General features: G+C 33.6%; 1 protein-coding gene and 1 pseudogene across 1 annotated transcript; both read right to left on the minus strand.

Annotated features, from left to right (window-relative positions):
- Positions 1 to 3,454: 3,454 nt before the first annotated feature.
- Positions 3,455 to 5,335, minus strand: LOC111830618 (annotated as a pseudogene).
- Positions 5,336 to 6,606: 1,271 nt separating this feature from the next.
- On the minus strand, positions 6,607 to 7,563 carry LOC111830619 (glutathione S-transferase T3-like). The gene has a single exon (XM_023783103.1). It carries the CDS (start codon positions 7,561 to 7,563, stop codon positions 6,607 to 6,609), a length of 957 nt encoding a protein of 318 aa, XP_023638871.1.
- Positions 7,564 to 15,822: the final 8,259 nt, after the last annotated feature.

Genomic DNA, 15,822 nt, shown 5'->3' on the forward strand with positions numbered 1-15,822 from the left:
GTCTACACCCATGTCTCCGACACCGGTCTTGATGCTACACACGGGAAATCCGTTTGACAAACCATCCGATTATCGTATGGTTGTGGGAAGTCTCTAATACTTATCCTTGACGCGTCCCGACATTGCGTTTGCTGTCAACAGATTATCCCAATTTATGCATGCTCCGACGGATGTCCATTGGCAGGCCGCGAAACGGGTTCTCCGGTACTTAGCAGGAACCGTCTCTCATGGTATTTTTCTTCATGCAAAGACACTCCTTTCTCTTCATGCTTTCTCTGATGCTACTTGGGGAGGAGATAAGGCGAACATGATCTCCACAAATGCGTATATCATCTACCTTGGAAGCACTCCCATTTCATGGTCATCCCAGAAACAAAAAGGCGTCTCCCGCTCATCCACGGAATCATAGTATCGAGCGGTGGCGAATGCGACATCCGAGCTTATTTGGATTCGCTTCTTACTTACGGAGCTTGGTATCAAGTTAACAAAAGCTCCCGTGCTGTATTGTGATAATATAGGAGCTACGTACTTGTCGGCAAATCCGGTCTTCCATTCACGTATGAAGCACATCGCGATTGACTACCATTTGTTCGTGAACAGGTCCAGTCTGGTGCACTCTGTGTGGTCCACATCTCCACAGACGATCAACTTGCGGATGCTCTCACCAAGCCACTAATTGTCCAAAGTCCAAAGAGCTGTTTTACAAGATTGGAGTGACTCAAGCCCCTCTATCTTGAGGGGGTGTATAGGAGATATATATATGTAAAGGATACGTATGTAAATATATTAGTGTAGAGTAGCCCTAAACTCCCTTATACTATCACTATATAATGTAATCTCACTCTCTAATAATATTATTCAGCCTCCCACATTATACAACAAACAAAGACCCGACCTCATGGATTTAAAGACAAATCCTTCTCAAGAACATATTTGAAACTTACCAAACCTCTGAACTGATCCAAACTACCTATCCCATCTTAGAATCCTGAAAGAACACAACATTTGCATGAGAACAGAACATCACAATCATATACTTAGATCTGTTTGTTGAAATCAAACTCAACTGGTACAGGAACCAGACTTTGAAAGTAAACACAGCTCTTTGAAGGGGCACAACTATGTGAATGTTTATACCTTTGTACCTCTGTTTGTTCCACCCCACTTTGTGAGATTTTCATCAAGTTGATATGAACATCATCATCATCTGCTGTTACTTCTTCAGAGAATATTGTGATGTTGTTTAGGTTGGCGAAATATGTTGAAGGATGATCAATGAGAGGATGTGCAATAGTGATGATGAAAAGTTTCTTCCAAGCTGAAACCTGATCCTCATCTCTAACTCTGTTGGTAACCCAAAGCTCAGTATATTCTCTGAGTTTTTGATAAAGGAGAGAGATTTTGTTTCCTTGGAAACACGATAAACCTGCTGTACTTTCGTCCTAAGACTTCACTAGTATAGGAAGTCTTATCGGTATAAACAATTCAGCAGAAAATTTGAATGACTGCACAAATACTTCGTTGCTCTCAAACCAGTAAGCCAACCGAAAAGAGTTTCCTCGCAGTGATACCACGAAAAACTTGTGTCTATACAGATTCCAAGTTTCAGCCATCTCTACAGATTTCCACCTACGTGAACTGACATTATATACCTCTGCTTCAGGTGTATAGTCAACACAATCATCATCATCATAGCGATCGAAAATATTGAATCTTAAAACCTTGTATATCATGTCTCTCGTGCGTCCAAGGCTGTACCAGTCATTGATGGACATATACTCTCTATTGGCTAGCCATCCAGTTACCTCTAAGTTGCAGTTCCAGGTTGCAATTTTGCGAGAAAAGGTGTTGAAAAAAATCAATCCATCACAGGCTGACATACCTCTGATATGTTCTCCTCGGAAATCAAACAGTTTGAAATATAAAGGAGATGGATCAAAGTTTTCTAACATCCATATTTTGGAAGAGTCTCTTGCGTGAAGAAAGGATGGGTATTTGTGGCTGCTTTCCAGATGTGCATAGATGAATCTGTTTTCTTTGAAGAGAGTTCCCCAGCCCTTACAAGTAACTTGAAACCTCAAAAGTGATTTTAAAGGAAGCTTATTGACAATGTTCTCCACTAGATCTGCAGGGAGATCGAGTATAAAGTCAATGTTTCGCATCCACTCATGTGCTAACTTCTCTGGGAACAAACCTACTACCTTTTCTGGTACAGAGACTTCAGCACGCTTTTCTTTTCCAAACTGTTCATGACCATAAGAATTTTGGATTTTCTCGTCCAGCTTCTCTGCTTTCTTCTTATTATTGCAGGAAGAGTTGTCCCTAACAGAAGTAGTAGATTGATTTTCCAGTAACCAAACTCGTAGAGCACATTTTTCCTCCGCGACACTTCGAAAGTGAGCCATAGCAGACTCTGAAACTTCACCTTGCTCATACTATAAGCTCTCTTTGAACCCTTTCCTACTACTTTCTTTTACTACTGAGTCAGAAAACTTTGACAAACCTCTCTGAGAGACAAGAGCTGGTACAAATACAGCAGCAGGATGTTCTTTATCCAGTGAAGATGATGAAACTGTGCTGGAAACTGAAGACATGGTACTGTTATCACACTGTTTATTATATATGCGATAAAACTGAAATGGAGGATGATTAAAACATCTGACAGACTCTTCAACTACATGTCGGTGGTGAGCTATATCAGCCTCTGTAAGTGCACCTCTCCCATACTCTAACCTCTCTTTGAACCCTTTTCTAGTGCTTTCTTTTGCTCTTGAATCATAAAACCTTGACACACCTCTTTGAGAGACATTAGTTGGCACAGTAACAGCAGCATGATTAGTTGGCTTAGTAACAGCAGCATGATTAGTTGGCACAGTAACAGCAGCATGATTAGTTGGCTTAGTAACAGCAGCATGATTAGTTGGCTTAGTAACAACAGTATGATTAGTTGGCTTTGTAACAGCAACAGGATTAGTTGGCTTAGTAACAGCAGCAGGATTAGTTGGCTTAGTAACAGCAGCATGATTAGTTGGCTTAGTAACAGCAGCAGGATCAGTTGGCTTAGTAACATCAGCATGATTAGTTGGCTTAGTAACAACAGCATGATTAGTTGGCACACTAAGAGCGTCATTATGGGCATAACCCCAAAGATGGTTCTTAGGGGATGTTTAATATATTAATAATATAATAGTTAATTTAAGAACCAAACAAAATGTGATAGTTATTGGTTGAACCTGTAGGTTCTTAAAATTATAATAATAAAATAATGTAAAACTAATTAAAATTTTTATTAATTAAATTAATAATTATTAAAAAAAAAACTAAAAAAAAGATACAAATTAGAAACATCAAAGATACAAACTTAAAAATTAAAAACATAAACTTAAAAAGATACAACAATAGAAATGAAAGCACTTAACATTTTATTTAAATGATAAAAAGTTTATAAACGTTTTTAATCATTTGGAAGATGTCTAAATTTTGTCCATATATTCTCAATCAAATCCTCTTTTAATTGGTGATGTGCTTGTTTATCACGTATTCTTCTGCGACGATCACCTATACCGTCGAGATTTGTAGCCATGTTTTTCGAAAACGTTATATCTGGGGCACCTTCTTCGAATTCTTGGTTGTCAAAGAGAGTGTATGAATGTCGTTCATCTTCAACAATCATATTATGAAGTATGAGACATGCTCTCATAATATAAGCGATTTTTCCTTTTTCCCATAGAAGACATGGATTCTTAACCATGGCGAACCTTGCTTGAAGGACTCCAAATGCACGCTCAACATCTTTCCATGCAGATTCTTGACGTTTTGCAAACAAAGAATGTTTCGGGGTTTGTGGTAGTCGGATGGATTGAATAAATGTCGCCCAGTTGGGATAAATACCATCCGTAAGATAGTAAGTCATGTTATACTCCCTTCCGTTGACATAGTAGTTTGCTTGAGGGGCTTGACCTGGTATAATGTCATTAAATACCGGTGATTGATCAAGAACATTTAAATCATTACAAGTACCTGGTGCTCCAAAAAACGCGTGCCATATCTAGAGATCTTGTGAAGCAACCGCCTCCAAAACAATAGTTAGCTTTCCGGTTCCTCGAGAATACATACCCTTCCACGCGGTTGGATAATTTTCCACCCCCAATGCATACAATCAATGCTCCCAACCATCCCTGGAAAACCCCGTTGTTCTCCAATATAAAGTAACCTTTCGAGATCTTCTTGTGTAGGGCGCCTTAGGTATTCATCGCCAAACAAGTCAACAATTCCGACGATAAAATTTTCCAAACACTTGCGAGCCGTGGTTTGACCAAGACGTATATATTCGTCAAAAGTGTCTGCCCCACCCCCGTATGCTAAAAGTCGAATTGCTGCAGTACATTTTTGGAGGGGTGATATACCATTTTGGAATGTTGCATCTTTTTTTGGTTGAAAATATTCAACTTCTTCTTAAAGACGATTGACAATACGGAGGAACAATGGTTTGTTCATTCGAAACCGTCTTCGAAATAGCCTATCCGGGTAAGTTGGTTTATCAGAAAAATAATCGTTCAACAAACGTTCGTGGCCTTCTTCCCGATTTCTTTCGATATACGTCCGTTTTTTTCTTTCCGACGGTATATCTTCCAATGTCGCATCTACTTGATTATCAAATAGGTCTTGATAATATTTGTCAAAATCATCATCATTATTAGAGTTATAATGATAATGAAAATTGTTTGACAATCAAAAGAATAAGTTTATAAAAAGTATATAATGTCGATGATGACGAACGAGAAGAGAACGATATATAAAGGAAATGAGAGAGAGTAGATTGTGGTTTAAGTGTTGAAAGAAGAAGGGGATTATATAGGATTGTCATGAGAGAAACATACAAACACATGTGATTCGTGTCTCGGCCATGTAGTGGACTAGTAAATAATGTGAACAAAGATAGAAAAAAAAATATACACTCACATAAAGTGGCATTAATCGATTCTTCTCTTTCAATTATCAGAGGAATACAAAGTCATGTGACTCATAAAGTGACAACTATCGATTCATTGCAACAAGACTGTTCTTACCATCTATAGTACAAGGGAGCATCAAACAAGTCTGAAAAGTATTTGCCATAATACAATTTACAACCTACTTAAACCAACTATTGAAATCAAAATGGCAAAACACAAAAGCTGACACCAAGAACCATTCTTAATGTTACTCTACTTCTCTGCAACTCATCTCCCAACTTCTCTACTAGCTTCTGAAGCTTAACAACATTCTCCTCACTTTTACTCTCTTGTTCTCTCATCTCTTTAACAACTCTGGCCCTTTCAGTCATCTCTTCCATCACAGCAACATCCCACCACTTGTGGAGATGCATATTTCCATCACCAACATTCTCGCACGTGAAGTACCTGGGAAACACAAAACCCTTATATTATTGAAAACTCTCATAAGTAAGATGTAATTAGAAACATAAATCATAAACAGACACATACTTTCTCCCTGGATCATTACGGGTGTAAGATGTCTTCAGTAGAGGCTGCCCACCACAATAACAGAGGTTGGGGAAGCCAACCTCAATCTCTGGTTCAGTTCTATCCACCATGTTATATGCACTATGACCTTCATCCATCAATATGTATGCTTGAGTCTCCATGTCTACAGTGTCCTCTGTGTAGTGGTGACTTTGCTCGTCTGATGAATCCCAAGAGTAAGAATAATCTTTCCCCATTGATAGCTTCACCTGAAAACAGACTAACATAAGTAAGAAAGACGATATGAACATGAAACATACATCATACATCAAAAACCAACAGCATCATATGAAACAGAAACCAACAGCATTATATTGACACGGAAATGACTAAGAACATAAACCAACAGCATCATATGAAACAGAAACCAACTCATACACATATCATCATACATCAGGAACAACAGCATCATATGAAACAGAAACCAACAGCATCATATAAACACATAAATGACCAAGAACAGAAACCAACAGCATCATATGAAACAGAAACCAACAGCATCATATAAACACAGAAATGACCAAGAACATAATCCAACAGCATCATATGAAACAGAAACTAACTCATACACATATCATCATACATCAGGAACAACATCATCATATGAAACAGAAACCAACAGCATCATATAAACAGAGAAATGACCAAGATTAAACCAAGCAGACTTGATTCCATAAACCAACCAAGATTAAACCAGTTATATACATTCACTAGGCTATACACAATGAGTAAGCTATAATGACTTACCAATACAGTTCAATACACAACATAATTATCACCTTCTCGGATCTCATTTTGATTAATACAACTCATACAATCCTATCCAATCACATATCAGGTAGCACAACATACTCATTACACAACATGTTCAATACACATAAAACTTGTCTGATTCATTAAACAGAAGATACATCTGATTCATTACACAAAAACCACAACTGATTCATTACACATATTTCACAGCAGATTCATCAAAAAGAAAACACAACTGATTCATTACACATAAGTACTTAGAATAGATATTAAACAAGACATGTTATTAGACATGGTTCATTAAACCTAATTTAGCTACTTAGAAAAGCTATGCCATGAGATTTTTCTTCAGAGCAAGTTCATCTTCATCCAATGGCTGGGTCTTGGCAATTAGAGTGTCAAGAATTGCCAGCTTTTGGAGTTTTATCTTTGCATCGTTATCCTTCTCTTTGTTCTCCCACAGCTGAGGATAGTCTTTAACTGGTAGAGCTTTATCTTTTCCCCTAAACCTTTTACCTTTCATTGCCTTCACTGCTTTGGGTCTGCTCTCTGTTTCATTTGCAATCGAACCACAAGATGGTGGAGCATCCTCACCTCTCCTTCTCTTGCTTGATGTGTTGCTAGTAGGGTTCATAACACATAGACTACACCATTTCTGTTCCTGTCTCAACTCCACCCAAGCATGCTCGAGACCAATCTTCTTCTGGTAAAGTGACATGTAGATTGTATGAGCATTCTTGAGAACGTCTACATCATTCATGCCACTTGCCTTTTCAGCCTCAGCAGTACCATAAGCTCCACAGAAGTGGCTGGCCTCTTTGCTTATCCTTCCCCATCTCTGCTTGCAATGATCAGGCAGTCTTCGTTCTGCACCATTCAACACATGCTGACTAGCTCCATAATAGTCAGAAATCCTTTTCCAAAAGGTCCCTGACCTTTGGTCATTGCCCACAATCTCATCCTTTGATGTGTTTAGCCACCCATTGATCAAAACAAGATCATCAGAAGTGTTCCACTGCCGTCTCTCCCTAGATGGATTTGGGTTTTGATTAGGAGAAGGGTTTTGGTTAGGAGAAGGGTTCTGGTTAGGAGAAGGGTTTTGGCTAAGAGAAGGGTTTTGGTTAGGAGAAGGGTTTTGGCAGCCTTGAGATGGTTGTTGGCTAAAAGGTGGGAATTGGGTGGGAGGAGTAGACCCAAAGTTGACATTTTGGGAGAAGCTGTCATAAGGGAAATTGTTTAAGCTAAAGTGCCCAGGTGAACCCCCATAAGGATTGTTTGAATCCATTTTCAAAGTTTGGTTGCAGAAGAAGCAAAAAGAAAGGTTGAAAGAAGTACCAAAACATAAATTGAAAGATTAAAATCAGAGAATGAAAGAAGAAGCCAATCAAGGAATGAAAGACAAAGCCAAACAGAAGGTGAAAGAAGAAGCAAATCAGAGAATGAAAGAATAAGCCAAACATGACTAATTAAGAATTTGCAAAACAGAAGGTGAAAGAAGAAGGAAACAGAAGGATAACAGATTTGTTAAAAGAAAAAACAGAAGGTTTGTTACAAACAAAACAGAAGGTGAATGAAGAACCAAAACAGAAGGTGAAAGAAGAACCTAACCAGAAGGTGAAAGAAGAACCTAACCAGAAGGTGAAAGAAGAAGCTAACCAGAAGGTGAAAGAAGAAGCTAACCAGAAGGTGAAAGAAGAAGCTAACCAGAAGGTGAAAGAAGAACCTAACCAGAAGGTTTAAAGAAGAAGCACATGATCAGGAAGAAAGATTGGTTTAAAGAAGAAGCCAAAAAAGGGAAATGATATTCGAGAGTAGGAGAGATGATTCAAGAGAGATAAGAAAGAGAGCATCAAATCTCTAAGCTTCAGAAGGTAGATGGAAGAAGTTAATTACTACAAAGTTCATAAAGAGCCTTTGTAGAGTTAATACAGAAAAGTTTAAGCTGTCAATTACCTACTTCAATCAAATCAACATTCAAATATCATTAACTAAATACTTCTCTAAACATTAACAAAGGTTTCTAATTCTTTTAAGTGAAGAAAACAAAGAAGATTGTTAAGTTTTAACTGTAAATTTTAATATTCTTCAAAGAAGATCAATTCTAAACTATAAAGGCAATTACTTATGTCAGAACAATATATCTGAACAACACAAGATTATCGAAAGCTATTATATATACAATGTTGACAAAGCATAGAAGACGGTTTACTTTAAAACAATAATTGTAATGTTCTTATATTATAGATTCCTTCAGAAGTAATTGGAAGAAAACAATTATCATCACAATGAAGCAAAACAATGACTACAATCACGAACCAATCACAAAGAAACTACACTATACAGGTAGAATTAACAACTAGATAGTACATGCTCAGACAGCACATTTACAACTACAATTTATCCCAAGACACCATACTTCAATACATACTTCAATTCACATCTCTTTTACAGTTCATCAAGGTCGCATTCAAGATCATGTAATACATTAACTATGAACTAAAAGGATTGACTCACATACCTCTAAATTTGGAGTCAAATGAGTTGTATGAATCCGATTGAGGTTTCCTTGCTATCGTAAACAGACAATCCTCAGAAACAAAGAAAACAACAAATATTTAAGGTTCATCAAAACACTAGTATCATATGCATTAAGGTTAATCATATCCTTTCTTAAACCTAATATATTTCTTATAAGTTAACTCAGTAAACCTACATCGAGTTGGAAATATAACAACAGATCTAAACCATAGCAATGATACTGACACCACATACAAATCCTCTATCAAGTTGTAAACAACAGATCTAAACCATAGCAATGATTACTTGTACAAATCACAACTTATTGTTACAAAAACAACTGAAAATACGAATGCCATCAAACTAAACCACCAAATTTCCAACGCTTAAGCAAAATTGTAAACTTTACAAAGAACATGGTTGAATCAACAATTGTAAACTTTACAGAGAACAAGGTTGAATTAAGCAAAATAGGAAACTTCAGAAAAGAAGAACAAGACTGACAATAGACTTGCATGTACCTGAGGAGGATGGAGAAAGACGAAGGATTAATAGACGCTGAGGAGGAAAACGACGAGATCCAGAAGACGCTGCTGACGAGACGGGACGGTGAGACGACACGGTCAAGACGGTGACTTCTCCCGGAGAAGAAAACAAGAAACTCCCCTCAATCGTTACTGTGTGACAGAGAAAGATGGTTCACTCTAGATCTCTCAATCCTTTTGTTGTTTCAATCCTCTCCTTTGGCAGAGCAGAGATCACAAATCGGAGTTCTCTCTGAAACTAAATCGGAGTTCTCTCTGATTCTAGGGTTCGTTCGAAAGAGGATAAAATCGAATTGAGATTTTTCTTTCTTTTGACAAAAGAATAAATTATAAACCCAAAGAAAATGAAACATTTTGCCCTCTCCCAGCGCGCCACGTCGATAAGAAGCGGATGCAGCTTAATAATACACTATTTTAATTTTTTGGGCTTTTAATATTGCCCCACGGCCCGATCGCTTGCACCGATAATAATGCCCTAACATCAAATTCATCAGTCTTTGATACTCCCGTTGCGCCAGCCTCTTGTGATGTAGGGAAAGATTCATCTGGAGATGACGTAGTCATGCTGGACATTGAAGATTTGGTAGTGTTAAAAATATGTTAATAGACCATTATCCACATACAAAATCATATTTGTTAGATCCTTAACAAAGTACGAGATCCTTAGCAAATTTACAAAATTACATCTGACATGAGTCGCTACAAGATGAAGGTTAGCCTAATACAAGACCAATGTTGCATATGTTCTGTCTAAGCTTTCTACTTTAGCATAGAATCGCTACAAGATGAAGGTTAGCCTAATACAAGACCAATGTTGCCTATGTTCTGTCTAAGCTTTCCACTTTAGCAAAGATTCGCTACAAGATGAAGGTTAGCCTAATACAAGACCAATGTTGCCTATGTTCTGTCTAAGCTTTCCACTTTAGCAAAGAATCGTTACAAGATGAAGGTTAGCCTCATACAAGACCAATGTTGCCTATGTTCTGTTTAAGCTTTCCACTTTAGCAAAGAATCGCTACAAGATGAAGGTTAGCCTAATACCAGACCAATGTTGCATATGTTCTGTCTAAGCTTTCCACTTTAGCAAAGAATCGCTACAAGATGAAGGTTAGCCTGATACAAGACCAATGTTGCCTATGTTCTGTCTAAGCTTTCCACTTTAGCAAAGAGTCGCTACAAGATGAAGGTTAGCCTAATACAAGACCAATGTTGCCTATGTTCTGTCTAAGCTTTCCACTTTAGCAAAGAGTCGCTACAAGATGAAGGTTAGCCTAATACAAGACCAATGTTGTCTATGTTCTGTCTAAGGTTTCCACTTTAGCAAAGAATCGCTACAAGATGAAGGTTAGCCTAATACAAGACCAATGTTGCCTATGTTCTGTCTAACCTTTCCACTTTAGCAAAGAATCGCTACAAGATGAAGGTTAGCCTAATACAAGAAAAATGTTTCATATGTTCTGTCTAAGCTTTCCACTTTAGCAAAGAATCGCTGCAAGATGAAGGTTAGCGTAATACAAAACCAATGTTGCCTATGTTCTGCCCTAGCTTTCCACTTTATCAAAGAATCGCTACAAGAAAAGACTTAAAACGTACAATGACTTATAAGTTGTAAGCATAATCTTTAGGTCTAACTCAAGAAAACAAAAGATTCATTCATGGCCAGCGTAAAGGGATAATCGCAGTAATGGAAAGCCAACAAGTATCAACTTTGATTCGACTTGACGCAAAACTTCTTTAACAACCTTTTAACAGAATAGAAACGCTCCAACAAGATTTCTCACACTCGACTCAACTCTGCAACTTCACTGCAAGCATCAAGACCATTAAAACGCTTCGTTTCATGACAAACACAATAACCAACTCCAATTGTCCCAAACCGGAAACAATACCTGGTTCATTTAATCATTCTCCTAAACAGGAATAGTTTGATTGAATTAGAAGCTTCAATCATACCAACAATCCAAACCAACTCATAATCCAGTTTAGACTTAAATTGGTTTATGAATTGATCTAATTCATTTGTTAAATGGTTTGAATCAACCCACTAACCCATTTATTTGATAGTTTTAATAATTAAATGGGTGAACCTATGCTAATTAAATACTCCTTCCGTTCCATAATTTAAGATGTTTAAGGAATTTTTTTTTGTTTTAATTTATAATATGTTTTACAAATTTCTAGATAGATTTTAATGTCGTTTGGTATTTTGACTCTTTAAATTCTACAGTATTTTTATGATTGGTTAAATTTTATTTTTAGATAATTATTAAATGATATTTATTTAGTTTAAACAGTTTTCTTAATCTTTGTGCTTTTAGCTAAAACATCTTATAATTTGGAACGGATGGAGTATTAAATTATTACTATTAAATACTATCAATTTATCATATATTATTAATAATAATGAAATTGTACCATACTTTTTGCGGGAAAATTGTGATATTACGTTTTTTGTGGCAAAATTATAAAATCACATTTTTAGCAAGAAAATGTTAAAATTACATTGTTGGCAAAAATGATAAAATCACGTTTTTAGCAGCAAAATTACAAAATCACATTTTTGTCAAGAAAAATTACAAAATCATGTTTTTTGCTGAAAAATTACAAAACCTCGTTTTTGGCGGGAAAATTACAAAATCACGTTTTTGGCGGGAAACCATAATTTTGCGAGAAAATTGTGAAACCCTGATTTTGGCGAGAAAATTGTGAGACCGTATTTTTGGGGAGAAATTGATGGAAGAGATTTAATTAAATTATTTTTTACTAAAATTGGTTTAAACATTTAATTTGATTATATTTGGTTTATATATTTGATTTAAATTGTTCACTTTCTATAGGTATGGTTATGCATAATCTACTAAACCATTTCAACCTAAACCATTACAACCCAACTCATTAAACCCATTAACCCGTGACCTCCTCTGTCTCCATTATAACATATTGATGAACTTTATCTCTTGAATTCCATATTCATTCATTTTCCCTTGTTGCATAATATCCCCCACAATAATAAATTATGATTTTTGATGATTTTTATTCATTGTGGCATGAAAGAGAATAGAAAACTCACATTATAATCTATATCGTGTAGTAAATAGTTATACCAAGTAGTACCATTTGTACGAAGAGCATCATTATTAGTAGTATGTTATGTGTGTATCTTAGGATTAATTTAGTATTAAATTTAAAAAGTGTAGAATTTAAGATTTGTATTTTTTTTTTTTTAGTTTGATGTGTGTTTGTTGGTAGGTTCTTAAGTTTAGGTTCTTCGAAAAAATATATTTTTAACAAAATAATAAATTTTAATTTTAGAAAACTTAATAATTATTGCAAATTCAAAAATTTTAAAACATACATGAAATACAATTTATAACATCAATTACATAAAGCACAATTATTATAAACATGATTTATTGAAAATTTATTCAAAATATGCTCGACCAAATTCGACTTCAATTGTTCATGCATCGATCACGAATTTGAGTTGTAGTGCCCATCACATCGACGAGATTTGAAGGCATTTTAGTGGAATATGTGAAATTCACCCGTGTGCTTCCGGCAGTTTCCGCCATTACGAATTTGTTGACATTAAACTGAGTATAATATCTCGTTCATCTTCTATTATCATATTATGAAGTATTATACAAGCTCCCATAATATTTCTTTGCTTATCCCAAATAAGAGCTGGATTTTTGACAATCGCAAATCGAGCTTGCAAAACTCCGAAAGCACATTCGACATCTTTACGACAAGCTTCTTGATTGGTTGCAAATAAAGATGCTTTCTCACCTTGTAGAAGTGAACGAGTATCATTTGGGTTACTATCTCACTGATGTAATTTATCCTAAATGGGTTACTTTTGGTGCTCGCTCTTTTAAGATGTCGTCAAAAACATGAACGATCAAGAATATTTATATCGTTTAAAGTATCTGGAGGTCCAAAATTATATGAAGTAATTATAACAACAACCATGAAATATTGATGATGAAGATTACGAGAAAGAATATGAAGAATTGAAAAACGATGAATATGACGAGAAATATGAAGACCTAGGTGTTGACAGTCAATTGAGTCTTAAGAAAACAAGATTAATACATGATTCCCTTGATTCATTTGAGTTATAATACTAATGATATTTTATTATTTTTTAAAATGGTGAATTTTAAACAATATTTTTGCATTGATAGTAATTTTTCTTTAGAAGATAATATTTAATAACTATCATCAGTCGTATATAATTTTCAAAAAAATATATCAAAATACCTCACGCGTAGGGTGGGTTCAAAACCTAGTATTTATAGTGGTTTTTAACCATTGTCTAAAATTCTTTACTCGATGTGGGACGTTGTACATCTAATTTTTTCTATCGATTGAGTAATATACGTCAATTTTTAAAATTTAAATTGCAACTTGTGCGAAAAAATACATTACATATGTTTTATGTAATAATATAAATTTAGAAACAAATAATATCATATAAAATATTGGAAAAATATTTGATTTTTTAGGGAGATATTTTAGAAAACTTTATTATTTAATAAATACAGATTTTCAATTTTGCATTTTTAGTATGGTTAATTACAAATTTTACCTTTTTATTATGATTAATTACAAATTTTTGTTATTTATTCAAATGTAATTATGTAAATATTAAAAATAAAATGTTATATCCAAAATATACTTCAAAAATGTTAATATAAATACATTATACAATTTCCTTCTTTTAGCAATATAGATTTGCCTAAATTTTATGGAAAGATGTTCCCGTATATACAGTATATCAATAAGTTAATTTTCTATTTAATCGTTACATTGATAATGTCAATTTTCTATGTTATATGTTTAAAAAATATATTCAACTAATAAAAAAAAGAAAAAAAAAGGAGAGATCTAGGTATCGTGAATGTCATTAAATATGTAAATATGTTTTTTTTAAAAATTTTGTAAATATGTTGTTCTTATGGTATTAGTTCATTCTTATTATTATTTTCGTAACAAAATATGGCTAATCTTTCATGTCAAAAATGAAAAAACAAAAAAGTTAATTATTGTGTTGTATTGCGTCACAACATGATCAATCATATATATAAAAGTAAGGTTTCACTCTCTGCTTATTGGTGGAAAATATTTAAGTCTTTTATTTTAAAAAAAACATATATTTATAGAAAGTAAATGTTTATCATATATATAAAAGTAAGGTTTAACTCTCTCGTTATTGGTGGAAAAACATTTAAGCCTTTTATTTTTAAAAAAAACATATATTTATAGAAAAGTAAATGTTTATTACAATCATTCAATACAAAATTTAATTACACCATAAGTTATAAACAAATGGCAAAAAAAATGAAAAGAGTTAATTATATATATATATATATATGTGTAAAGTTTCACTCTCTCTTTATTGCTCCATTTGATATTTAAAAAAAAAATTAATATTTGTTTACCCAAAAAAAAATTTAATCATATACATTAATTCATACTTTAAATTCATACTTTACTACTAAAATGTAACTGAAAATTATATAAATTTTCAAATACTATTGGTTTTCTTTATAATTAAACACACTAAAAATTATAATTATGACTCCTCTAATTTAATTATTTTAAAATGTAACTTACATCAATTCTTATCCTATAAATAGCCATTCTCACATCCTCCTCTACCATATCTCATATCTTCATTATTTCCTTTGTATTTTTAAAAAAGTTCTTGCATGGGGTGAAAACTCAATTAAGATGTCATTGTAAGAGTTTGATTAAATATTTGGTTTAAAATTTTGTTTTCAATTTTATTTATTTTTTGTTTATATGTATTTTTCATTTCTTCATTGTTTTTTTATATTTTTAAATGTAATACATATGTATAATAATATTGATGGGATTCAAAAATATTGATTTCCGACCATTGCACAATAAGAAAATCAAGCTAAAGAAACAATCTTTATTCTTTTACTTTGGATGTTTGTTTATTTCTCCCATATTCATGTATATTTATTTTTATTTTAAAAGTATGTAATTTTTAACAAAATAAATTTTTGTTATATAATTATCAAACCAATTTGTAAGACATTATTTTAAGAATAATGATCTTTATATTTAGTTAGTGATTCAAAATTTAATAATATAAAGAACATTGTAATTTTTGTTAACTTTGAATTTTATACTTGATTTCCTATCTAAAAAAAATTGATATTCAATTTTCTATCTATTATATTTACTAAAAGGATGAAAAATATAGTTAAACCTAGAGATATAACTTAAATTGACAGGAATAAAAAGAGATTAAAAAATAAAATTATTCTTTGGGAATTTTTAAGGTTTCACTCTCTCCTTATTGGTCCATTTAACATTTCTTTTTTAATTATCATATTTATTTTTTATTAAACCAAATATCTAACACATTTAATCATATACTTTAATTCATACTTGAAATCCACACTTTACTACTAAATTGTAACTGAAATTATATAACTTGTGAATTG

Source organism: Capsella rubella, unplaced genomic scaffold, assembly GCF_000375325.1.
Source record: "Capsella rubella cultivar Monte Gargano unplaced genomic scaffold, Caprub1_0 scaffold_5, whole genome shotgun sequence".
NCBI lineage: Eukaryota > Viridiplantae > Streptophyta > Magnoliopsida > Brassicales > Brassicaceae > Capsella > Capsella rubella.

Coding starts and splice junctions, on each gene's coding strand:
- LOC111830619 (XM_023783103.1), bottom strand. CDS start 7,563: ATGGATTCAAACAATCCTTATGGGGGTTCACCTGGGCACTTTAGCTTA.